The sequence below is a fragment of the Phoenix dactylifera genome, chromosome 1 (assembly GCF_051530095.1).
Source record: "Phoenix dactylifera cultivar Ajwa chromosome 1, Ajwa_hap1_PhDact_Kaust_v1.1, whole genome shotgun sequence".
NCBI classification, from domain to species: domain Eukaryota; kingdom Viridiplantae; phylum Streptophyta; class Magnoliopsida; order Arecales; family Arecaceae; genus Phoenix; species Phoenix dactylifera.
Window position 1 is genome coordinate 30,337,510 of NC_143190.1, and position 27,366 is coordinate 30,364,875.

Consider the following 27,366-nt stretch of genomic DNA (forward strand, 5'->3'; position numbering starts at 1 on the left):
GGCTTCCACACACACTCACACAAAAGAAAAAGAGAAGGGAGATTGGAGTTTTACCATGTTGCGGGAGGGATCGGAGCATTCGCCGTCGATCCGATCAGGAGGACCTCGCCAGAGACAAGGTGAGCACCTTCTCCTCCTCCTCCATCGTCTTTGGCCATTACCTCTTTGGGAATGTGGCCGGAAAGCCGCCGGATTGATGGAGAAGCCGAGCCTTGTTCGGCCTTCTCTTCTCTCGTTCAGGCCGGCCGTCACTGGGCGTGGCACCGCCGGCACCACCACAGGCCGACGACCAGGGGGCGTCGCCGGCCGTGGGCCGCCTGCTGCCGGGCGCCCTTTCCCCCTTTTCCGTCGGGAAGAAGGAAGAAGAGACGAAGGGAAAGGGTCTTCCCATTCCCTTCCTCTTATTATATTTTTTTGTTTTTCTCTCTAGTTGGGTTCTCTCCTTACACTTGGATCCGGGGAGATCATGGCTTTAAAGACTCTAGATAGTCTTGGGATGCTAGATTTTAGAGGACCCTTTAGAGGATTAAACAAGGGTCCTAAATCATCATATATTTTTGATAAATTTTAACGATGACTTGGTTCTGTAGGGGAACAATCTATTGGACGAGAGGACGTTGAGCAAAGTCCTGCACATTCCGGTTCATAGATCGCCGTGAGGGCGGGTGATTAGTTGTCTGAGTTTTCAACAAAGGATAAGGATCCTTATACGTCAATCCTGCATGATAAAAATAATTTTTGCACCTATTTATGTATAATGTTCTATGATCCAGATAAGAAAGAAACAAACTAGTTTTATATTAAATTGTGTTTTGATCGTATTCGCTTGTGATTGGTATCATGATGGATGCATGCATGCGCATAACCTACACCTACATGATTGGACTGATGGATGTGGTGCTCTAAACTAACCACGTGATATTGGTTGCCCCGTCACGGGCTAGAAACGTGACCGTGGTTAGTCTAAAGCCGGAAATAAATAAATAAATAAATAAATAAAAGAATTGATGTGTGGATGTAAACTGGATTGTATGAAAAAGGACTTTGGGTTTATCTTGTTATTATGGCAGGCTCCGTCACAGGCTAAAAATGTGGTACTTTGGTAGGCCCCCTCACAGGCTAGAAATATGAAACTACAATGTACAGGCTCCGCCACAGGCTGAAAATGTGATACTTTGGCAGGCCTCATCACAGGCTAGAAATGTGGAACTATAATGTGCAGGCCCTGCCACAGGCTGAAAATGTGATAATTTGGTAGCCCCACCACAGGCTGAGAAATGTAACCGAGATTTGACCCAAAGTCGGAGAGATAATTGATCCGGATCAAGTTGAAGAAAAGGCATTGAAACTATAATACAGGTTTATGAGCTATCATATGCTATATCATTCTTGTGTGGCTGGACTTTTATTGATGTTTGATGTACATACTTATATTGATTATTTGAGCTTTGATAGCCGGTTTATGACGTCATGATATGTGCATCGACTTGTCGTGGTTTTCATATTTATATTATTATTGTGTTGGTGTGGATGTGTAGGGATTCTTACTGGGCTGTAAAGCTCATCCCCTTTTCTTCTTTCTTTTTATCAGAGTTGCAGGATGCTTAGATTTGGATGGAATGGGTGCAGAGTGCAAGTATCAGAGTCATTAGCTAGTTAGTTTGTTTATTTTTCTTTGATGTCGATGAACATTTGAAGATCTTGTAATTGAACTAATTTGTTTATTTGGACATGTCAGACTTGTCTATTTGAATTACTAAATTCATTGTGGATTTATTGAAATTTTTGTTAATCATAGGCCTTACATGATCTTTAGGGCACTGCTTTAGGGCTCATGCGGCCGGTTGCGTACCGGACCCGGGTACTGGGTTTGGGGCGTGACAATCCCCATCCCCATCCCCATCCTCGAGCTTGGGCTCACGCTCGGGCTCGGGCAAACGAACTTTACGAGCTCAAGCCCGAGCCTTTGTTGTGCCAAGCAAGCCCGAGCTCGAGCCCAATACCGGGCTCGGTACCGAGCCCGAACCTAAGATTTTGTGAAACGAGCCGAGCCGAGCCCGAGGAGGCTCGGGCTCGGCTCGGCTCATTGACAGCCCTAGTCTCTGGGTGTAAAAAAAAAAAAAAATTGTTATCTTGGAAATATGGCTTCCCATTTTGTTGGTCCTTGGTAATGGATTGAGCATACAAAGAACTTGGTTATCTGGTTCGTGTCAAAAAATGATGCAACTTGGTTATCCCAATGCAACTCAAATTGGTATAAAATCAACAAAGTTGGTTTTCACTCTGATCCCTTTTTCCTTGTATTTGTTTAACAAATGATAACAAATGTGTGCTGTAATTATGTTAGAATACAGAAGTGGCAATGAAGTTTTCGTTTTTAGCGCTTCTTGTATAACAAGTTCTTCATATAACTAATGGACACATTTGTTCCACAAACTTGTGCTTCACTTATTTTAGAATTACTATGGAAAAAAATGTAGAAATGCTGATGCAAATTTGCCGATGCTGGACACAAGCACCGTCAATAAACAAACTGCACCAAAATATTACGATATCTAAAAGCGTCGGCAATGAGTTCTCATAAAAAAAAATGGAAAAATCCGATAGAAATTTGCTAACGCCAGAAAGAAGCATCATTAAAAAAATAAACCACGCCAAATTTTATAGGTACAGCTTTAAAGCGTCGTCTTATTATTGCCTTCCGATAACGCTTCAAATAGGGTTACAAACTTACAAATAAAATCAGATATTTGGATATGGATTGGATAGTTGTCTATCCATATTCATATTTCTTTTTCTTCGAAAGATAAGGATAAGAATATAGATATTATTCGGATGCTCAAATTTGTCCAGAGTATTATTCGGTCCACTTCCACCCTTATAAAAAAAAAAGATATCTATGTCCTGTATGGTGTTGATGTTAAACGATACGTGACAACGTAATGCATTAAGCCTCTACGCCACCTTTGCTGCCCTCACGCGCATTTGAAGTCTCCAGGAATAACATTCTTGCACTACAAGAAAAATAGTTTTTTCCGGCATTTTTTATAACCTTTACCGACGCTATTTAGCGTCGGTAAAAACCCCGCCGACGCAACGCAAAGCGTCGCAAAAGCGTCGGCGATACCTGAGTGGGAAAAATTTTTGCCGACGCTTAAGGAAAGCGTCGGCAAAACCAAAGCTTTACCGACGCTTCCTGAAGCGTCGGCGTACCTTGTTTTGCCGACGCACTAAAGCGTCGGCTTAAACTGCTAATTCGGCGTCCAGGCTGGGTTTTTACGACGCTTATATAGCGTCGCCTAAAGCCATTTTTACCGACGCTTTGTAATCGTCGGCGATGGCGTGCCAGCCCGTGCCAAAGGGGGTTTTTAACGACGCTTTAAAGCGCCGGGAGTGGATTTTTTTTTAAAAAAAAAAAGAAAAACAAAAGCATATTAAAAAACATATTATAGCAATATGAACCTACATTACATTTACATCAAGACAAACATACAGATCATTCGAAACATTCATATTGTCATATAAGATTAAATTTACATAAGTTTAGAATTACAATGTATTTTGAAAAATATAAGAAAGATACATATAAAACTCATTAAATAACAGTCTAAAAAATATCAGGGACCGCATTCAGCCCATCATCTCTACGAGCTGTTGAAGTATCAGGAACTTAAAAAAAAAGGGAAACTTTAGAAGTTAGGAATATGAAAATCATTAACTCATGCAAAATAATAATTATGTATAGTCATCAAATACATATAGTTATTTACCTGAGGAGGGAGAAATCGCTGTAACATAGATGAAATATGCTCAAGCTGAGACTGCAAAGTTTGTTGGTTCTGCTTCAGCTCTGCCAACTCTGCCTGATGGTGATCCTTCATATCTTCAATTATTGCCCGAAGTCTACTAACTTCTGCATTGCACTGCCTTCTCCAGCATTTCTTGTATACACGCCCACTGCAGACAACTGAGTGGGGGTAACTCCAACGCCATAACCCCTCACTCGACCATAACGCTCTGGGCACAATAATTCAGCAGCACCTGAGCTTCGACATGACTGGTCGCGTCGGATGATGATGACTCTCCGACGCGCTCTGAAATAAGAGTTGTTGCCTGATGAGAGCACAAAAGTGCGATCTACATGCTGCTTAAATTAGTATTACTGCCAACATATAACGATAAAATCACTAAGTTAATACTATATTTTTGTTTGGCACAGGTTAGTATAAATTAAAGTCTAAATGCGCATTTGGTAGGGATTAGAGGGATGCATCATGGCCCCAAACTGCGCGGGCCCAATCCTGCCATGATCTGATCGAGTACATGTGTACCCAAACATCCGAGCCCGCGTGCGATCTCCTAGTGATCATCGCGTTCCCTCCTTTCCGGATTAGCACACACACTCTTTCGAAATAGAGACTCCCACTCTCACTTCATCACAAAGAAAAAGACCTTTTTAACCTCCAATCTCATGAAGAATAGCTGAAAATACTATTCATTCCTGAAGTTACTGTTCATGCTGAAATCACTGTTCATATGAACAGTGTTCCGAGATGAAACTATCCAGATGAACAGTGTTCCGTGAAAACACTGTTCATATGAATAGTGTTACGTGAAAACACTGTTCATATGAATAGTGTACGTGAAAACACTGTTCATATGAATAGTGTTACGTGAAAACACTGTTCATATGAATAGTGTTACGTAAAAATACTGTTCATATGAACAGTGTTACGAGAATTTTTTTTAATAGGGTGTTCACTGTTCTTCTTCCTCCCAGCAGCTTCTTCAGCCCGTAGCTCCATTCCAGACCAGCTGCCATTCCGGATTTCAAGCAAATGAAGATCCCCAGCGATCACGCGTCAAGTTCTTCTTCCTCCCGTCGATCTAGCAGCCAGCCAGCCCCTCTTCCAAGCCTCCCAAATCGGCAAGTTGCTTCCATCCCGCCTCTGCACGAACGGATCCACGTCCTCCCAGAATCCCAACCTCAGCCTGCGCCTCCTTCCTTCCGCCCGTCGATCCCACGGCATCAGCCTCCTTCTCGGAATCACAGCAGCCTCCTCCGCCTCAGCCCGCGTCTCCTTCCGTCTGTGATCAAGGAACCGCAGCCAACATCCTTCCCGAATCAGCATCCACCGCGTTCGTGGTCAATCTCCTCCACGATCCGCCCAGCCACGGCATCCTCGCATCCGGATCAGCGCCTCCATTCCGGAGACCCAATCCCATCGATCACGCACCCCGGACGTTCCCTCTTCCGCATCTGCAATCGGCCGCCCGTGATTCCTCCCCTAATTTCAGCACCTCGCGACTATAAGAGGAGGGGTGGAGAGGCCATCGGGAGGGGAGAGGAGCTCGGTTGGGGGCCAAGTGACAGAGGAAAGAACAGAGCCATGCTCTGTTCTTGAAGGAAAAGAATAATAAAAAAAAAAAGAAGAAGAAGGTTTTTTTCCATCGTGGGAGAGAAAGGAATTTTCTTATTTTTATTTTATTTTTTATTTGCAGAATAAAGAAGCATCAGGCTTCATGTCCAATCTTCCTTTTTACTTTTTGTAATTAGTTTTCTTTTCATGAAGTCAAGCAATTTCCTTTCGTGCAATCCTTGTTCTAGGTTCCGTTTAATTTCTGTTTTTTATGCAATACATTAAATGTTCCTTTATGCAATTTGTGTTCGCTTCAATGTTCTTGTCTTCATCCGTTTTAATTTATGCTAAAGTTTTTCTTTTCCATTAAATATATAAATGCTTTTCGAATTTAAGTACCTGTCTTTCCGTTAATTTCAATTAGTAAATCATCTCATATCCCCAACATAATGTTTTTCTTTTATTATTCAAAAATCGATTTTGAATCCGAGTGAACGTTCTAATTTTTATGCAACTCCAATCGTCTCCCTGTGGATCGACCTCTTACAACCGCTATTCTTCGAGTAGGAAAGGTAAGAGTAAAATTAATTTAAACTTTGTTTGTCGGTTCTAACAACGATCTGTTTAGCATATTTTTAGGTAAACAGAAATCGGACGAACAAAAATTTTGGCGCCGTTGCCGGGGAGGCAAATCGAGAAGCAAGAACGATCACGAAGATCAAAACAAATTTTGGATGCCCGGAGTGAACGCACTCCGGTAGTAAGTTTTTATTTTTATTAATTTTTCTTATTTTGATAATTTCTAGTTAATAATTTCGTAGTTATTAAATTCTAAAATTTGAAATTCAAAATTTAAAGTTTGTTTTTTAAAAAAAAAAGTAAAAAAAATTAAAATTCAAAAAAAAGATAATTAAAAAAATTGAAAAAATTTCCAAAATTCAAAAAAAAAATCAAAAATTTAAATTCAAAATTTGAATTATGTGATTCGAAATTTGAGATTTAAATTAAAAAAAAGGTTAAAAAATTAATTTAAAAAAAAAATTTTTGCTAGTAATTGATAGGGTGCAATCCTCCGAGGTGATCATACCTCTATTGGGGCTCCTCACGGAGTAATCTCCAGAGCTTATTCAACGGGCATTCGGAGATTGACTGACGCATAATGATTAGTTTTAGTTTACATTCAAGTTATTCCTATATAAAAAATTAAAAAAAAACAACATAAAATTAAAAAAAAATTAAGAAAAATAAAAAAAATAAAAAAAATTACTTGCTCATTTAATCAGTACAACCTAATGACATTGCATAAACTTTAAAAAACCATTGATTATTTGCTGCATTTAGTATTAAGCATTTGCATAAAAGAATTTAAGGGCAAAACCCATTAAAAAGATAAGGTCAGAAAGTCATTACCTGTCCTTAGCCCAAAAATCACCACCTTGCATACTTATCCTAAGCCAAATTAAATTAAAATCAAATTAAACGTTGGCCTTAGGGTTTTCGAGCTCAATTAGGCTCTTGGAAAGAAGCGGCTGAAAGCCACTCCGGTGAGGATTTAGGCCCTGTTTGGGGGAGCTGTTGGCAGTAGAGCTGTTGGAAGTAGAGCTGTTAAAAGTAGAGCTGTTGGAAGTAGAGCTTTTATAAAAAGCTGTTTGCTGTTTGGTAACTACATTTCTAAAGTGCTGTGGTACTTTAACATTTGTTTGGTAAACAAACTGAGAAAGTACTTTTGTATGACAAAATGACCATAAAGGACATTATTAGTATTATACAATAGTGCATAATAAAATATAATATATATTAATACATAAATATATGATATAGTATAATATTAATGTAATGTAACATAATATTATTATAATATAGTACTATAACATTGTATACTATAGGATAATAATTTAAAATAATATTAAATTATTTAACATAACATAATATTATATTATATTATATTTATAGTATAATACAATAATAAATGTATAAAATATTATAATTATTAGTATAAATTAATTTTTTACTCTTTTGATGACCATTATTTCTCTAACAAATTTTCTAACTAGGTGAAAAAATTGGTTAAATAATTACTAATATTTTTATTTATTTATTTATTTATTATTTTATTTCATTGAAATATATTTATTTATTATTTTATTTATTTATTTATTCGTTCATTTATATACATATTTATTTATTTATTTATTTTTCTTTATTTTTCTTTTTTTTTCCTTTTCTTTTTTTTCTTCTCTTTTTTTCTTTCCTTTTCTTCTTTTTTTTTTCTTTTCTTTTTTCTTCTCTTCTTCTCCTTCCTTCCTCTCTTTCCTTCTTCTCCTTTCTTCTTCTCCCGCGAAGCCGGCGGCGCCGGAAGGGGGACCGGGCCGCGGGAGTGGGGCCGGGATGGCGGGCCGCGGCGGCCGCGGGAGGAGGGGGGCTCGGGACAGGGCCGGGACAGCGGGCCCTGACGGCCGCGGGGGGAGGGGGGCTCGGGAGGGGGCCGGGACGGCGGGCCCCGACGACCGCAGGGGGAGGGCGGCTCGGGAGGCGGCCGGGACGGCGTGCCGCGGCGACCGCGGGGGAGGGGGGCTCGGGAGGGGGCCGGGACGGCGGGCCCCGACGACCGCGGGGGGAGGGGGGCTCGGGAGAGGGCCGGGACGGCGTGCCGCGGCGACCGCGGGGGAGGAGGGGCTCGAAGGGGGCCGAGACGGCGTGCCGCGGCGACCGCAGGGGAGGGAGGGCCTCGGGAGGGGGCCGAGACGGCGGGCCGGCCGGGGAGGCAGCGGCCATGGCGGCCCCTTCCTCCCCTTCCTTTTTTTTTTGGCTGTGTGGTGGGTCGCAGCGGCGGGGGGCTCGGGTGGGGGCTGGGGGGCGCGGCCACGGGTGGCCGGCGTGGTGGCTGCCTCCCAAAAAAAAAAAAAAAAAAAAGAGGAGGGCCGACGGCATTGAGGAGAAGGAGATAGAGAGGAAGAGAGAGAGAGAGAGGGGGGGATGGTGAGAGAGAAAGAGGCGGTGGGATTGAGATTTTTGGGAGGAAAAAGAAACTTTTAAATGGAGGTATTTTGGTCAAAAATACAGCTTTCCGACAAAGCTGAAAACAGCGTTTTCGGAAAGCTCCAAAATTGAGCTTCTGCCAAAAAGCTGTTTTCAGCTTCCCGCAAAAGCTGAAACAGCTTCTTGGAAATTTTACCAAACACACTTTTTTCCCTAAAAGTACTTTTGGAGGGCCAGAAAGTGCTTTTTGGCCCTCCAAAAGCTCCCCCAAACAGGGCCTTAGTAATTGGTGATGTCTAGGAAAGTTTTACAACAGTGAGAACTGTTACGGGTATTGTGGTATCGGTGTATTCTTTCTAGCACCACCACACACCCCGGGACTTTCCTGGTCACTGGTTACTGGATTGCTTAACTGGTAAGCTCAAGCTTAATCTGAAAGGGAGATTAGGAGCTGTCTAATCTAGGAGAGAATTTTAGAAATTTTTTAACCTAATAAATCTCTGTGCAACTAGATTTAAGAAGCTACTAAACCTCACTTAATTCTAAGACTAATAGGGTCAAATTGTTGTGTGGTGTTGGTTGTGGTCATCTGTGTCTAGCCCTTCTCTTCTCTTAGGATTTCGTTTATTTTAGGAGTCAAATCTAATGAATTGTTGATAATGTATGCATGGTAGAAGGTCATTAAGGGATAAGTTAACCCCACTTGATCCTGAGATTGACAGAACTTTTCATCACAACTTGCAAACTGTAAACCAACTGTCAATCTCTATAATGGGTGAACACATTAGAACTTTGAATGAGTTGTTCGCACCCGCATCCGCTAGTCCCCCTACTTGCATAGTATTACCAATTAATAATGCAGCCCAATTCGAGATTCGGGCTGCAACAATAAACATGTTACCCAAGTTTCATGGGTTCGAGAGTGAACAACCCTACATTCATCTAAACAAATTTTTGACAATCTGTCAAACATTTAGAAATCAAAACTTAGATGAAGAGGGTATTAAATTAAGGTTGTTTCCCATGACTTTAGAGGATCGTGCTGCTGCATGGCTGTATTCCCTTGCTTCAAATTCCATCACATCATGGGAACAACTATCTAGGAAGTTCATGGCTAATTTCTATCCCATGGTAAAAACTGAAAAAATTAAGGATGCCATCAGAACTTTTAGAGAAAAATCTGAGGAGGAATTTTTCCAACTTTGGAAAAGATTCCATGATCTTTTGGTCAAGTGCCCGCACCATGGGCTTGATAAGGCTGATCTGGTCTATTTCTTTTACAAAGGACTACCTCCGGCACATAGAAACATGATTGAGTCCATGCACAAGGGTAGGTTCATGAACCAAACCCCAGATCAAGCCTATGAATTTCTTGTTGACTTAGCTGAAAATGCCCAAAATTGGAGTAGCTATGGTGAGGAAGTAAATAGAGATGAGTTCGGGTCTAGAAAATCAGGTAATTATGAAATGAAAGCAGACCCAGAACTCAAAAATGTCATGTCCAATCTGGTGACTGGAATGAACAACTTAAGCAAAAAGTTTGATGCTTTCACTGTTTCCACTAGCTCAAGTTCATATAAAGAGTGAAATCCTATCATGAAAGTGGAACACGAGCCACAGGGCTTATGTATCTTATGTAACAGTTCTGAGCATCTAGTGGAGTGCTGCCCTAATCTGCCCACCATAAAGACCGAACAAGCAAATGCTCTAAATTCATATAGTGCCTTTAAGAAGCCCACTCCCAACTCGTTCAGTCTAGTTTACCATCCTGATAATAGGTTCCACCCAAATTTCTCATACAAGCAGAATGAACCTATTCAGCATCAAGGTGGTCCATCAGATTTTCAGAACAACTTCCCCAGGATAGGTCCATCACAAATGAACCAACCATTGGCTCCATCTGTACCTCCTTATAATGCCCCTATCCCACAGCAACCTTCACAATTAGAAACCATGATGGCTAATATGATGAAACAACAACAAGATTTTATCAAGCAACAACAACAGACCAATACAGCCCAAGCCCAGACTAACCAATTTCATGCGCAAGCAATTGCAAAACTTGAGGTTAGTCTAAGCCAAATAGCAAACTCTCTAGGGGATAGAAAGAAAGGTGAACTACCTAGTCAACCAGTGCCTAACCCTAGTAGACAACAAAATCAAGGTCAGAGAGATCAGTATCAAACCAATTCTAATGGAAATCTGACCTATGAAGTCCAGGCAATTACCACTTTAAGGTCTGGCAAGCAAGTGGACAATAAAGTCCAACTTCCTGAACATGAAAAAGAAAATAAAAATGAATCCGATAAGAATCCTATTCAGAAGAGATGTCAATCAGAAAAAAAGGAAAAACCCATAGAAACATACAAACCTAATGTTCCCTTTCCCAGTAGACTTCGGGACTCCAAGAAATAATCTAACTTTGATGAAATAATGGAAGTTTTTAAAACTGTTCAAATAAATATATCTTTTCTCGATGCCATAAGACAAATTCCCTCCTATACAAAATTCTTGAAAGACCTCACCACGGTCAAAAGAAAAACCAGTATTCCTAGGCAAGCTGTTATGGCTGCACAAGCCTCATCTCTCATTCAACAACAGATTGCCCCGAAATTCAAAGACCCTGGTTGCCCCACCATTGAAATAAAAATAGGAGAGACGATCATCCAGAGAGCCCTATTAGATTTAGGAGCCAGTGTGAACCTACTTCCCTACTATGTGTACCAAAAGTTAGGTTTGGAGGAATTAAAGCCCACAAATATTACCCTTTCCTTAGCAGATAGGATGGTGAAGTATCCCAAGGGGATTGTAGAGAATGTAATAGTGAAGGTAAACGAGTTTTACTATCCTGTGGACTTTGTTATCCTTGAGACCGAACCTGTAATACATCCAGACATTCACACACCTATAATTTTAGGGAGACCTTTCTTAGCCACAGCAAATGCTGTGATCAATTGTCGAAATGGGATGCTGAAGTTATCTTTTGGCAACATGAAAGTCGAGCTTAATGTCTTTAACATAAGTAAACAACCACCAGACGATGAAGAAATCAATGAAGTTGACATGATTGAAAGTTTGGTTCAGGAGACTTTCTTTCAAACTTATAGTAAGGACCCTTTCGAAGCTTACCTTGCCCATTTCGATGAAGGGGTCAAGCATGCGCTCCCTAATTCTGTTCCCCTCATGAGCATAGATCGTCATCAGCCAACTGTTCTTCCTCGGACTCTTCCAAAACCATTCTTAGATAATGGTTGAAAAAAAAAAGGGGGATCTACATTATGTCTGGCTGAAGACATAAAACTTAGCGCTCTTGGGAGGCAACCCAACATATAAATATTAAAAAAATAAAATATATATATATATAATTTACTAACATGCAGGTTTGGAGTTTTTTTGGCCCCAATTGTCACTTTACCCACCCATATCAGGTAACTTCTCCTCTGTCCTATTACTACTTTAAATCTTCTTTAACATTGAGGATAATGTTAGATTTAGGTATGGGGGAGAGACTATTTTTGATTTTTTATGCAATTTAAAAAAAAATAGAAAAAAGGGGGATTTTAAATTTTTAACTCAAACTCTAATCTTTTTGGCTGTACAAACTAGGAATTGCTTTGACAATAGCTTTGAGTTAAGGAATATGATAGCAGTTCTAGCTTGAGTTTTCGTCCCACCTATCTTCTGCTAACATGATACAAGATGATTTAGCACCTACACGTAAACATATGAATAGTGGGGTATGTATAATTGCAACTAATATGAATACTTTTAATCTTCAGGATAATTTAAAGTTATATGTGTGATGAACACTCAAAAAAAAAGAGAGAAAATAAAATAAAATAACGAGTTTATTTTAAGTCTTCTCACTGAGTAACCGGGCCTCTTGCCTGGCAAGCAGCGAGTGTTCGCGTAAAAAGGTGAGGATGGCTGAGATTAAACTCTGAGTGACTAATTTGGCCTTGGAGCCTAGTTGACTTGAGTTATTAAGCCTGTTAGGGTATCTTTACACCTAGTGCCCTAAGCCATCTGGATCGGAAGTCATTGGCCTAACACTCGCTACATGGGTTAGCTAGAAAGCTTAATAAGGCTAGATATTGCACAAGTCATTCTTTTTAGCATTCAAAAAAAAATAATAAAATAAAATAAATAAATAAATAAATCTGGGATGTTCATTACCATTTAACTCTAGAAAGTCCTGAAAATTGAAGTGATCATGTTGGAAGTAAGTGAAAGCCACTCATTTATATGATACTATCTTGCACATCACTACATTGTTAGCAGATAGATAGGGTGTAATGAAACTTGAGTTAGACCCTGCTTAAATATGATACCAACAAGTCTCTATTGTCCTTGCAATTCTAGTTTCATACAATAATACTTGTTCAAATTTCGAGTTAAAAATTAGAAATTTCTGACTAATGAAGTTTGTGGGTAACTTCACTGCAAACCCTCACGAGACAACACTCGTCCACTAGGATAACCTAGGGGTTTAAAGGCTTGTTGCAGGTGCTAAGTGCAATCGTGATGCTCTACGAAAGTGGGTACGTATCTCAGTTTTATGTACTTAGCTTCAATAAAAAGTCATGGGTGAGACTACATCTTTTGTGCCCTCATTTTATCGTTTACTTATTAATTGCTAGAGACTAGCAATAAGCTAGTTGGGGGGTGTGATGAGAGCACAAAAGTGCGATCTACATGCTGCTTAAATTAGTATTACTGCTAACATATAACAATAAAATCACTAAGTTAATACTATATTTTTGTTTGGCACAAGTTAGTATAAATTAAAGTCTAAATGCGCATTTGGTAGGCATTAGAGGGATGCATCATGGCCCCAAACTGCGTGGGCCCAATCCTGCCATGATCTGATCGAGTACATGTGTACCCAAACATCCGAGCCCGCGTGCGATCTCCTAGTGATCATCGCGTTCCCTCCTTTCTGGATTAGCACACACACTCTTTCGAAATAGAGACTCCCACTCTCACTTCATCACAAAGAAAAAGACCTTTTTAACCTCCAATCCCATGAAGAATAGCTGAAAATACTATTCATTCTCGAAGTTACTGTTCATGCTGAAATCACTGTTCATATGAACAGTGTTCCGAGATGAAACTATCCAGATGAACAGTGTTCCGTGAAACCACTGTTCATATGAATAGTGTTACGTGAAAACACTGTTTATAGGAATAGTGTACGTGAAAACACTGTTCATATGAATAGTGTTACGTAAAAATACTGTTCATATGAACAGTGTTACGAGAATTTTTTTTTAATAGGGTGTTCACTGTTCTTCTTCCTCCCAGCAGCTTCTTCAGCCCGTAGCTCCATTCCAGACCAGCTGCCATTCCGGATTTCAAGCAAATGAAGATCCCCAGCGATCACGCGTCAAGTTCTTCTTCCTCCCGTCGATCCAGCAGCCAGCCAGCCCCCTTCCAAGCCTCCCAAATCGGCAAGTTGCTTCCATCCTGCCTCTGCACGCACGGATCCACGTCCTCCCAGAATCCCAGCCTCAGCCTACGCCTCCTTCCTTCCGCCCGTCGATCCCACAGCATCAGCCTCCTTCTCGGAATCACAGCAGCCTCCTCCGCCTCAGCCCGCGTCTCCTTCCGTCTGTGATCAAGGAACTGCAGCCAACATCCTTCCCGAATCAGCATCCACCGCGTTCGTGGTCAATCTCCTCCACGATCCGCCCAGCCACGGCATCCTCGCATCCGGATCAGCGCCTCCATTCCGGAGACCCAATCCCATCGATCATGCACCCCGGACGTTCCCTCTTCCGCATCTGCAATCGGCCGCCCGTGATTCCTCCCCTAATTTCAGCACCTCGCGACTATAAGAGGGGTGGAGAGGCCATCGGGAGGGGAGAGGAGCTCGGTTGGGGGCCAAGTGACAGAGGAAAGAACAGAGCCATGCTCTGTTCTTGAAGGAAAAGAATAATAAAAAAAAAAGAAGAAGAAGGTTTTTTTCCATCGCGGGAGAGAAAGGAATTTTCTTATTTTTATTTTATTTTTTATTTGCAGAATAAAGAAGCATCAGGCTTCATGTCCAATCTTCCTTTTTACTTTTTGTAATTAGTTTTCTTTTCATGAAGTCAAGCAATTTCCTTTCGTGCAATCCTTGTTCTAGGTTCCGTTTAATTTCTGTTTTTTATGCAATACATTAAATGTTCCTTTATGCAATTTGTGTTCGCTTCAATCTTCTTGTCTTCATCCGTTTTAATTTATGCTAAAGCTTTTCTTTTCCATTAAATATATAAATGCTTTTCGAATTTAAGTACCTGTCTTTCCGTTAATTTCAATTAGTAAATCATTTCATATCCCCAACATAATGTTTTTCTTTTATTATTCAAAAATCGATTTTGAATCCGAGTGAACGTTCTAATTTTTATGCAACTCCAATCATCTCCCTGTGGATCGACCTTTTACAACCGCTATTCTTCGAGTAGGAAAGGTAAGAGTAAAATTAATTTAAACTTTGTTTGTCGGTTCTAACAACGATCTGTTTAACCTATTTTTAGGTAAACAGAAATCGGACGAACAGACCTGTCCTATACCTCTCAAAAGAAAAAGTCAAATTAATATATGCCAATAATAGAACTAATAATAATATCGTTGAAAGATTCAAAGATGAATACATACAACTATATTTCTTGACTCCTTCCAAACAAAACTGTCATCTCGGTGGGTGTGAGCTATCTTATAAAACTCCACCTTACCAGGCTCCCTCCCATTATCATCCATCTACAACAAAAAGTATATTGGCAAGCTAGTTATCTTGATACATGCTATATGATAGAGTAGTTAAAAATAGTTTCAAAGAGTTTCAAAAAAAACTTACGAATTCAGCTCTACGCCTAGCATAACTCATCGAGCCTGAAGTATGAGGAACAGTCTGAGAGGCTCGTGCAGCTCTACCAATGTTGGAATATGTCTTTCCAAAAAAAGAATAAACAATATAATATATTTAATGTATAAATTTGTAATCTATATTATTAGTAAGTACAATCTAAAGTATTGAAAAAATATACACAACCTGAGCTTTCTCGGAAAACCAGTAGTGGACAAGCTCCCTCCACTGATGAGGGATTAATCAGGAGGACAAACATAGGCAACCTCCTCTTCTATCATACCATCGTACTTCCAGTCCGCCTTTAACTTGGTCCTATATTCTTTCCACTTGCGGTTGACGGACTTCAGCACCCAATCATGGCTCTCTTTAGGAAGCAAAAACTTACGCTACACCAAAGTAATTAAAGAATGTTATAATAATGTTAAATCAAAAAATAAAATTGGGATAGTAAGCAAATTCAATTATTTACCTCAATAACTTTAAGAAGCTCAACTTTATACGAAGAAAGCATTTCATTCCATTTCAATAGTTGAGCGGACACAACTGACCCTTCCGCGCAACCGATCCTAGAAAAGTCGATAAAATGCTTGCAGCCCTCTTGATGGGCTGCCCCAGTTCATTGCAATGGACAACGATCTTCTCATCCTCATGTAGATTCCACACATCCCGTGCTCGAGTGGGTCCTCGTGTCCTCCTCACTCTTCCCAGTCCATCTATAAAAATAAAATAAAATATACATTAATTAAAACATTAAAAGCAAATGATTTAATATATAAAATGTAAATCAAATTATCCTGGATATGCACGTCATCCATGTCTGGACAATCAGCAGGTGACACGTGCTCAGACTGAGACTTGTGCTGAGTATGGAACTCGTGCTGAGAATGGGACTCGTGCTGCTGGGGCTCGTCGGGCTGCTGGGACCGTAGGGACTGATTGGAAGAAGATCCCACGGATGTGTGCTGAAACTCAACATCTCTGAATCGTTTTTCTCGGGGCATGTTGTTACCTAGTATGCACAGAAAGAATCAAGGATTTTCATCAAAAGAAGAATAAAGAAAAAGGATTGAAAGCCTGTTGAGCTGGCACCTGAAAAACTGCACCTGGACACTATAATCAGATACAATTGGCCCAACGTATAAAGAGCGTGCAATGTGAAGCTCGGATTGCAATGTAGACAATGCTTTGAGGAACAGAATGTGATGAACTGAATGAACAGGAGCCCTCTTGTTCAAGAATATCCTCTTATCAGACATGACAAGTTAAAAGCAAATATCCATATATTATTTAGGAAAACAAAAAATATTACACTATCTTCAATCAAAATCAAGGATAAAGAAATGTTATATTACAAAATGTAAAATAAAAAAAATACATAAAGTAATAATAAATGAACCATCCAAGTATTAAATAATAGCAGGGAATTACTTTTGTCATCTACACTTAAAACCTAACAAAACCAACAAAATATAAAACACCATATGGCTAGCATCGTGATAAAATAATTCTACAAGAGAGTTAGATATATTTGTGATTTGTACTTCAGTTTGACTGATTGATAGATTTTAACATTAATTCTGTATACTCTAATTGCAGATAAATGTGACCATGTTTCTCCAGTTTCCTTGCCAAGGGAGAAGCATGACAGAACAGATGGAAATAAACAAACACGAGGTCTCAGTAAAAGCAAACAATAGGCTTGTAGCAATATGCCCACAACTTATTAATTCATGCAGTTACCACCCGGGAAAAAAGAGAATTAAAGAAGAGTCCATTAACAAGCATGAAACTGGATCCTTAATGAAAAGCAGGGTATCTTTAACAGACATTGGAAATGCTAAACATAAAAAAGATGAAGTTGACCACAATCTCTTAACTTTATTCAGAAGTCAAATACCTATTTTGGTTTCAATGCACCTTCAGAAGATCCTAACTTTATTCTCTACAATCTCTGCAGTTGTCTTGACATGATATAACGGAAATATGAATCCATGGACTTTGACAAAATACATATTTAGGCGAATCCTGTGTGTGTGTGTGTGTGTAACAGGCCCCCATGCAAGCAGAAAAGTACAAATAAAAATGTCAATTAATAAAAAAAAAAAGGAAAATAAACAATGAGCTAAAGAATCAAAAGGACAAGAGATGATTGTATATGTAGACACATGCACACACGCACACGCGCACACAGCTGTTAAATGTGTCAGCATATGAAAATTCATGAATGTAGTTCCATCAACTAACCTTCAAGTTCTCAAGATGTCGCCATAGCTCTTCATCATTACCTTTTAAGAGTTCAGATAAACGTGAAAGCGTAGAGTGAATTCCCACGGAGCTATTATCTAATTGTTGACAGAAATGGTCCACAGAATTACTCATCACTCCTTGCTTCTAGAAATGCAGCAAGAGGAATTATAAATTTGAAGCTTCTTATTTCTCTAGCTTGTGATGTATGCCTCAGGCGACAAATGCATGCAAATGTCAAGCAAGGATCTGAAAGAAACTCTCTCATCGAGTGCATGAGATACAGGTTCTGTCAGAAAGATCAGAAGGTATCATTTGCTTTTCTTATAAAGCATCTAAACATTTGTCCTCTATGTATCTCCAGTAGAATTGGGTACAATGGCGCTCACTCCTTGAATAGAGACGACTGAATTATGTTACTTACCGTCTAGTAAACCAAATAATATAGTAGAAAACATATGATGTTGATGAATTTTGGCTCCAACAAGCTTATATATGTGGAAGTGCAATATATCCCTATTTTGCCCTCTTTCTTGCTTATCAGTGAAACTAAAATGCTCACTTTCTGGGAATTAATTGACCTCTTCACTGATGAACAAATACTAGTTAAAAGAAATCCGAAAGAAAAAAACCAGTCCATGTTTCTTGAAGCCGCATGGACAAGAATCAAAAGTAAGTTCTAGTAGTCTTTTACGTTTTATCTAATCGCATGGCAGACAGTTTCATCAAAGCCCATGGGTTATGGATCAAGTCTAGGTCTGGTTTGGACATTAGAAACTAGAAATAATCCAGAAAAATCAACCAATTTGTGTTTCTTGAACCCCAAGTTGAGAAAGGGAAGTTTGTGATATGAGGAGAAAAAAATGTACATGAGAAAAGAAAAATAACCTTGAGAGCAGAGAGAGCCTGTTCGATTTGATCGGCAGAGAAACCTTCGAGCAAGAGCTTGTCGTAGATGGTCCGGAGCCTCTTCGCTTTTTGAGCTCTCGAAGTGGTGTCCGTACTGGTGGCCGGTCACTCGGTGCCGGAGAGGAGAGAGGACGAGAGGAGCTTGGTGTCGGACGTCGCTCGGCGCCAGAGAGGACAAGGGTCGGTTGGTCGCTCGTCGTCGGAGAGGAGGGAGGAGGAGCCAGAGGAGCTAGGGCTTGATCGATTGGGATGCAAAATGAGGAGGAGGGGGGCGGCCGCTGGTTTTGTTGTGAATTTGACTTTTGACGACGCTTATAAGCGTCGTTTTAGGCCGGAATATACGACGACACTAATAAGCGTCGTCTATTCCTAAGAATTGCTGACGCTTAATGAAAGCGTCGGCAAATGCATGGGCGGTGAAATTTTTCCCGACGCTTTCTTTTAGCGTCGGTAAAAAAACGTCGGGAAAGATCCATTTTTCTATAGTGTTGTCAAGGAGCCCATAAAGAAAGAGAGCTCAGCTCATTGTTTCTGCAATCATTTACGACATACGTGGGCCAGGACTGACATGCATCTTGATGGCAGTACTTGTGTAGGACAATCGAATGTCTCCCAAGGTAATGAACCACAGATCACGTTTGAGTTTGAACAGCCGAAAGTTTCTAACATTGAAAATATTTTACATGTTATTGATGGTGAGTTTCTGTTAGGACATTCTAAATTCAGGTTCACTGCAGGATAATTTTGCTGTACTTAAGGGTTGTTGGAGACATATAACAATGGAGAAAAATCTCAGAAATTACACAAGAATAGGTGATCCTTCAGTATTTTCATGTCATTCAGTCCCTATAACAAATACACATGATCTCAAATATAAGGGCCTAGGTGCTCCAATGGCATCACCACCAAACTGCTGCTCTCACCTAAAATGGAGCATGCTTTAGGTCATATCTCTGGTGATGAGAGTGATGGAGGCAAAGGCACAATAATTCCCAGTTCCCATCTATATATATGGTGTGTCTTGTATTTAGAGAATATATCAGTAAAAGAGCCTTTCTCGGGCTTGCAGCTTGGGGGCTGAGACCCACTATGGAGGGCCGGAGGCCTACGCTAGAAAGTTTGAGAGCTTTTTATCGAGGATTTTTCTTCCACTGTACTCTACTATTAGTGAGCTTCGTTTGATCATCTCTGCCTATGAATATAAACCATAGGCTAAAACTCAAAAATCCTTGTTTCTTTTTGTGCGTGTTCTCTATTTGCTTTACAAACCCTAAATATATTTTTTTAACATAACATCACCCATCCTATGGGGCAAGAAATGTAAGCTTTGTTTGGCCGATAAGATTGCGAGATGATACAAAAATAGTAAGAATAAAGTGTTCCTTCCTTTGTTTGGCAATGGAAAGAATATTCATGAAGAGAAATTATTAAAAATAAGGAAATTATTCTATTCTCTCCGTAGTGTTTTGAATAGAAAAAAATAGAAAGACGCATGCACAAGGATAACTTGAAAATATATCTTAGACACTTTTATACTGAATATACTCCAAGAAGAGTTGTTACCTATAACAACTCTTTCTCTCTCCTTCCTCGGTATGTTCTATCTGATAACTCTTATATGTAAACTATTATTTCAGTTGTAACAACCATCCTTATCGTATCCTTCAAAACAGCTCGATAGCCTTATCTCTTCACCTATATAATTCACCCTTGTAATCTCTCATTGAGTGCGGTAAATAAAATATCATCTCCTTCTTCTATATGGTATCAGAGCCTCCTTAGTTCCCACGAACAACAAAGGATCCTCTGACTTCTCCTCATGGCAGATTCCAGTTCCTCCATTCATCTTGTCTTACACACTCCAGTTTGTGCCAGTACCACCACACTTCTAGTGGTTGTAAATGCATGCTCTCAGCTTCCTCTCAAACTCACGCCGATGAACTTTCCATCTTGGCGTGCTCAGTTTGTTTCTCTTCTTATTGGTTATGATCTAATGGGATATATCAATGGAACAGTTAGGCATCTGGCTACGGTCTCCTTCTCTCAAGACGATGCACCAGTGGTTGTCCACTCCCATTGGCTACGGCAGGACAAGTTGATCCTTCATGCCATTTTTTCCTCCATATCTAAGACAGTTATTCCACTCATTGCGACGTGTGAAACTTCTCATGAGGCGTGGATGACTCCTACTCGCTTATATGCGAATAAATCCCGCTCCTGTGTGATGCAGCTAAAGGAATCTCTATCTTTGGCCCAACGAGTAATATCGTCTGTAACTGAGTTCTTGCAAACAGTCAATGGTTTTGCTGATAAGCTTGCTGCTTTAACACTCCATTGTCTCTGGATGATCTCACACTTTACATCCTCAATAGACTGGGTTCCAATTTCGGGACATTGTGGCACCTATCCGTGCTAGGGAGAAACATTTTTCCTTTGAGGATCTTCATGATCTCTTGGTATCTCATGAGGCTTATCTACAACGACTCGATAGCAATGTAACAGCCACCCTTATCGTATCCTTCAGAACAGCTCGATAGCCTTATCTCTTCACCTATATAATTCACCCTTGTAATCTCTCATTGAGTGCGGTAAAGAAAATATCATCTCCTTCTTCTATATGGTATTAGAGCTTCCTTAGTTCCCACGAACAACAAAGGATCCTCTGGCTTCTCCTCATGGCAGAACCTAGTTCCTCCATTCATCTTGTCTTACACACTCCAATTACTGCCAGTACCACTACACTTCTAGTGGCTGTAAATGCATCCTCTCAGCTTCTTCTCAAACTCACGCCAATGAACTTTCCATCTTGACATGCTCAGTTTGTTTCTCTTCTTATTGGTTATGACCTAATAGGATATATCAATGGAACAGTTAGGCGTCTGACTACGGTCTCCTTCTCTCAAGATGATGCACCAACGGTTGTCCACTCCCATTGGCTACGGCAAGACAAGTTGATCCTTTATGCCATTTTTTCCTTCGTCTCTAAGACAGTTATTCCACTCATTGCGACGTGTGAAACTTCTCATGAGAAGTGGATGACTCTTACTTGCTTATATGCGAATAAATTTCGCTCCCGTGTGATGCAGCTCAAGGAATCTCTATCTTTGGCCCAACGAGGAATATCGTCTGTAACTGAGTTCTTGCAAACAGTCAATAGTTTTTGTTGGACATACTCGGCCGCTGTGCGGGCCATACCTGCGGGGTCCCTAAGCAGCACAGGGAGGGTCACTGTCAGCATGTCCTGCCGCCTGCCAACGGCGATGGCCTGGTTAGTAGGTGGGTTATACCTGAGGGGTCCCTGAACCCATGGCGAGGCCAGGTCGGAGTCCGGGGTTGGGCGAGGCCTTGGTCGGAGTCGACTCGTGGCGCTGCCTTTGGTGGGGTTTAAGGAAATAGAGTTGCGCCTTCACTAATACCGGTCGGTTTTGGTGTAATGGTAGCGCTTGATCCTGACAACTGGTATCAGAGCCAGAGGTCTCGAGTTCGAAACCCAGGCATCGCGTTGGGGGGGGGGGATGTTGGACATACTCGGCCGCTGTGCGGGCCATACCTGCGGGGTCCCTGAGCAGCACAGGGAGGGTCACTGTCAGCATGTCCTGCCGCCTGCCAACGGCGATGGCCTGGTTAGTAGGTGGGTTATACCTGAGGGGTCCCTGAACCCATGGCGAGGCCAGGTCGGAGTCCGGGGTTGGGCGAGGCCTTGGTCGGAGTCGACTCGTGGCGCTGCCTTTGGTGGGGTTTAAGAAAATAGAGTTGCGCCTTCACTAATACCGGTCGGTTTTGGTGTAATGGTAGCGCTTGATCCTGACAAAGGGCAAAACAGTGAAGGAGGCTGACCTGTGTCGTACCCTGCCCCAAAGCGGACAATACCTTTTGCGGGGACGCAGCCTTCTTTTCCTGTTTCAGTTCAGTAGAGCTAAGGTTTAAGGTCGGAGGAACCCCGACCTCATCAGTTTCTTTTTGATGTAGAAAGCTATGGATTAACTGTTGGCCTACTTGTACCGGTAGTTATTGGTTTATTGGTCATCCTATATTAAAATTAAGGGTATCCATATAATTTATTTGCACCTGGTACCAGCTGAACTAGAACATAATTTTTTTTCCCCTTCTTTTCTTTTCTTTTTTTGTGACAAGCAGTAATTCTGATAAAATCTGGATACAGTCTCATATGCTTAAGTTGTTTTCTCCACAGAACTTGTAAAGAAATTTTAAACAATTAAAAGGTTATTTTCAGAATCCTAGTGGCCATGTTAGCTTCGGCATCTCTACTATATAATAAAAGGAAAATAATTTACTTCAGGTAAAAAGTCATGGTTCTGGAAATTATGTATGAAGGCTTCCATGACATAATCTGTGACGCTACAATTATGTTTGAAGGCTCCTTATATATCAGAAACCAAGTGCGGCACAAGATCTTTCATTCTATCAACAAGAGTCTTGGCAAGAATTTTGTGGAGAGTGTTGCACAAGCTAACAAGCCTATATATTTTTGAGATTCGAGGGATTAGTTGTCTTTGGGACAAATGTAGCTTTCCAAGCAATTGGCATCTGATTAGAGATGATGAAAGCCCTCACTGCATGAATAATCTATTTTATATGATAAACCAAAAGGCTTTATAAAATATGGGTTCTAATGATAAACCAAAAGTTACAGTAAGTGTTGTCAAAATAGAGATCTGATTTCTGTATCATCTTCAGTTATAGACCCATCATGTGGATTAATTGACAGGATTCTGCTCTTTCTTTTTTCTCAGGATGGTTGTCTTGTGGAAGTAGCTGGTCTTAGAACCCCCTCCCTTACCACTTAGCCCAAGATCTTTGCCTCCATAAAATTTCTTGTTGCCAAAGAGCATAAAGTAAACTTTTGAAAAACGGATGCCCAACCATTAACTGCATCCTTCAAGGAGCATTCTTATTATATTTTGTACCTGTTAGCACTACAAAAGAAAGGATATCTCCCGGCGGTTTTTTTGGTCTCTACCGATGCTTTTAAGCGTCGGCGTGGGTCCGATTTTTGCCGACGCTAAGAAAAAGCGTCGGCAAAAACAGGGCTTTCCCGACGCTAATAAAAGCGTCGGCAAAAAGACATTCGCCGACGCTTTAAAGTGTCAGGAAAGCCCAAAATGCCACGTCGGCGTAGGCATGCCACACCTTGTATCTACTAACGCTTTAAAGCGTCGGGATTGCTATTTTTTAAAAAAAAATAAAAATACGAATGTAAATTATAAAGGTCAAAAAAGTTTAGTTTTTTAGTTTACTTCAGCATTAACATAAGCGAAAGGTAATATTTTAGTTTACTTTTAAAGTGAACTAGTAATAAAAGTTACTATCCTATAATAAACCAATAAGCTCTACAATCAACTTTCGAGAAAATGTGCAACTGGGGATAATGTATTGAAGACACAACCTTCTGGATGATATTGAATTCCATCTTCTGTTTTATCACAAGGAAGAGTTAGGTAATTCAGAAAATATTAGTGGACATGGAAAAGTTTTATTGCATCTGAGATGTGACAAGCTTAGAACAAATCGGCATGGTCTGAGCATGAATTGGCATCCAGTTAACAGCCAAAGCTTTTTACATTACCATGCATTAAAATAACCTCTAAACATAGAGACATCCACAAATCTAAATAGCCACTAATCATAGGCAGCAGATTATCTGCACAAAGATGGCAATTAGGTTTCACTTTGTTTTGCAAGCACAGAAAATGATCACTGTAACCATGTTGTGGAATCCTATTACTCAAAGGAAGATTTTTCTTGATCAATGTGGTCTGTAATATTTGATCCCAAACACTCCAATAAACCAAATACCCTTGCAAATGCATATAGGCAGATGTTAATCATGCCAATCGCATACTTTTGTTGCTTTTGGCAAAATAAAGCTCATGAGTATAGCAACCTAACATAATAAACAGTCAAGTAATCAAACTCCAAGAACCTTGTTGTATGTTATGTGCCAGCAATCAAGCAATTTGTGATTCATGATAATACATGAGTTAGATTACTCATAGAAAATTAAACTACTATTCGAGGAAAGAACTCACATGCTAGCATGGACAGGCAGAGTTGGAAGTTGACATTTTTCCTCGAGATGATAGTTATCAGCAGCACAGAATGTGGAACAGTAGTAAGCATATCAACCAAGGTTCCTACAGATGCATCAAACTATAAGGCTCAATGGCCACAAATAATTTAATAAGATCATATTGGATATTTGATCAGTGATAAAACATTTTCATAAGCAGAAAAAAGATGAAATGACATTTTGAACATAAGATATGCACATCATTCAGAGGAACATCGGGAAATATGGAGATGAATTTTTCACTGATGGACAGTATTGGAACAGGTCCTGCATTATTGTACTAGGAGTTGGGATTGGGCAGTGAAAAGATCATTTCCCCCTCCTACCATATTTCGGCATTCATCTATGCAAAACATTACAAGTGATGCAGTATTTTCAGTAACACAATTTTAAATATAACGAACACAATTCATTTGATTTTTTTTAAAAAAAAGAATTGCAACATCATGTTAAATAGCATATTAGATAATGTCTTTAAGCATTAGATTATATTGCAAACAATTAACCTGTCAAACATTCATTTTAGTGTGAAGCGAATCTGTTTAAGCATTTCAATGTTTAAATGGTATAAAAATACCACTTAACACTTCAGAGCCTTTTAAATGGCAGCTTTAAGCAACCATATTTGATGATGGTACTTCAAAGAGGGTAAGATGCACCTCCAAGCAACAATCCTCAATTGAGAGCATAAGAAGAGACGTACTTACTAAGAATAAAAACAATGTGATTAATTCCTCTTATCTTCTCTTCCTTTTAATTAAACTGGGGCAAACTAATAAATATAATCCAACATAAGCAATTCTGTTTTCTTATTTTTCTTATGTAATACGACACATATCACCTCAATATGTTGGAAATCAATGTGTTTGAAGAATAGACAGAGGTCCTACTCCTAGTTGGAACATTGAAAAAAGAAGAAGAAGAGCTGGCTCTCAAGCACACAGAGACAGGACATGTCCTAGTGTAACTTTAAGGGTTGATGAAACACCAAAAAACAACAAATATTTTTTATCTTCTTCTTCAGAGAGGAAAGAGAGGAACCATTGACAGTATGCCAACTTGTCATTGCTTTGCCCCAAGAGCATGCATCCAAAAAAGTTCACAACTAAAATCTACTTCAGATCTAAGCTTCAACCAATGGCCCAATTTGAACCTTCCAGTACCACAAAACCCTAAACCAACATTCCCTTCCATCTAAACCATTTTAACTTGATCCTATCACCCTAAACCTTCAGTAAGCAACAAAACCCTTCAATATGTTTGTACTCTCATAAAATTCACAAATTGATACAAACATATTTAATCTAAGACTCAGGAACCAATGGAGATGATCATTGCCTGCTTGCGGACTGGGCAGCCGGTCGCCATGGTGCACCGGTAGCATGCCCGGGGGCACGGATTCCCTTTGGCCATCTTCTGTCCATACTTTCTCCATTGACATCCATCAGTGATCTATAAGACAAGTGGGGCATTGTCTAATTAGTTTCAACATTAATTGCTATCATAATTACCACAATCGATCAGATTAGAGATATGGATGGAAATTTGTCTCGGGTCATCTTACCATAGGTGCTTCGGATCCTGCTCGGACCGATACACGGGCTTTCCTCATGGTGGCCTCTTGGCTCTGTTCTGCACTCTTGGGGGAGGCCAATTTGGATGCTTTGTTAGGGTTCCAACCTTCGGACGATGGGTCAGGGCTGTCCTCCCTGTTAGTTCTTTCATGGTCAAACGAAACTATCTCTTTGTTCGTATTATACTTGTTTAGGTGGTACTCCATTGATCCTGCTTCGACATTGTTCGTGGGCGAAGAGGACCGGTCCCAGCCTCCACCTTCAATCGAGGAGCGAGAGGGCTCATCAGTGTTTGCGGCCGGACCAAGGTCCAAGAACTGCCTCGGCACGATCCTCCCATCGGTCTTCTCGTCCGAAGCCTGATGAATTATAGATCTCGAAATCAGTTGATCTACTATATATTTCTTCAGGAATTCATGAATTTAAAGGTCTGGAGGGCAAGTAACAAGCGAGATCTCTTCAGGGCCGTGCTCCATGTCGACGACCACGTAGTCGTAGCCGGCGAGGGTCAGGGAAGAGCGCAGGAGGAAGAGGCCGCAGAGGGTCTCGCCGGCGATGAGGTGGGACTTGAGGATCCGTGGTTCGAGGGAGAGGGGGGCGAAGTCGGGATCCAAGGAGGCGGTGAAGAGGCGGGCGAAGACATCATCGCCGGAGCCGTTCTGCTTCTTGAATCTGGAGGGGATTAGGGAGGGGGGGCGATGATGATGAGAGAGAGAGAGAAGACCAGGAATGGACGAGGAATGGGGAGGGGGTTCCGTTTTCTCTTCGATCTCTGGAATGGGTTGAGGGTGGAGGGCGGTGGCCGGGAAAACGGAAAGAGAGAGAGGGCTCGTTGGGATTTAGGATGTTGGGGGAATGTTGGCTTCTGACGACGCATCATCTTAGGCTGGCAACTACACCTACGCTTATTAGCGTCGTCTTTTGCCGACGCTTGTAAAAAGCGTCGGTAAAACCGACTTTTCCTGTAGTGTAGTTCGGAAAAGCATTGATGTAAAGCGAGAGTATAGGTGGTGATCTTGATGCACATCAGAATTCCCTACTCACATGCCATAAGAGAACTGGCTTAGTTCATGGGAATTAGTAACATACATAGCAGATGGCAGAACATAGAATTGCCAAGTCATCTTTAGATGGATCTAAGAAACTGGTGTGCAATAATTCGGCGTCCAAAGCAATTTCCATCTTGGATTAAATCGAAGAGTTCTTTACTTTAGGGCGCCAAAAAAGTGAAAGTAAAAGTATATATCAACCTTATATTGGACTCGATCACGACTTAAAATTATGATAACATATGTTAATGACAACAACATGAATTAGGAAAGGTAGGAATCCATTGACCCATAACGATCAATTGGTGTC

General features: G+C 40.6%; 1 protein-coding gene across 8 annotated transcripts; it reads right to left on the reverse strand.

Annotated features, from left to right (window-relative positions):
• Positions 1 to 3,496: 3,496 nt before the first annotated feature.
• Positions 3,497 to 26,885, reverse strand: LOC103707676 (WRKY transcription factor 42-like). Of its 8 annotated transcripts, XM_088721142.2 has the most exons (12): positions 26,454 to 26,885; positions 25,998 to 26,366; positions 25,772 to 25,885; positions 24,393 to 24,497; positions 16,279 to 16,433; positions 15,996 to 16,198; positions 15,659 to 15,902; positions 15,373 to 15,575; positions 15,178 to 15,270; positions 14,979 to 15,080; positions 3,771 to 4,094; positions 3,497 to 3,669 (listed from the first exon to the last, which is right to left on the reverse strand). In XM_088721142.2, exons 1-4 carry the CDS (start codon positions 26,481 to 26,483, stop codon positions 24,450 to 24,452), a joined length of 561 nt encoding a protein of 186 aa, XP_088577268.1. In that variant the 5' UTR covers positions 26,484 to 26,885; the 3' UTR covers positions 3,497 to 3,669; positions 3,771 to 4,094; positions 14,979 to 15,080; positions 15,178 to 15,270; positions 15,373 to 15,575; positions 15,659 to 15,902; positions 15,996 to 16,198; positions 16,279 to 16,433; positions 24,393 to 24,449. The 8 variants fall into 8 exon arrangements, with proteins under 8 accessions (XP_088577268.1, XP_088577264.1, XP_088577266.1 ...); XM_088721138.2 differs by lacking the exon at positions 3,497 to 3,669 and having other exon boundaries at positions 3,997 to 4,094; positions 16,293 to 16,396; positions 25,998 to 26,885; XM_088721140.2 differs by lacking the exons at positions 3,497 to 3,669; positions 3,771 to 4,094 and having other exon boundaries at positions 14,900 to 15,080.
• Positions 26,886 to 27,366: the final 481 nt, after the last annotated feature.

Coding starts and splice junctions, on each gene's coding strand:
- LOC103707676 (XM_088721138.2), bottom strand. CDS start 25,874: ATGTCAATGGAGAAAGTATGGACAGAAGATGGCCAAAGGGAATCCGTG. Junction 24,498..25,771: donor GCTGCCCAGTCCGCAAGCAG/GCAATGATCATC, acceptor ATGCATCTGTAG/GAACCTTGGTTGATATGCTT. Junction 15,903..15,995: donor ATTGTCCAGACATGGATGAC/GTGCATATCCAG, acceptor TTATTTTTATAG/ATGGACTGGGAAGAGTGAGG.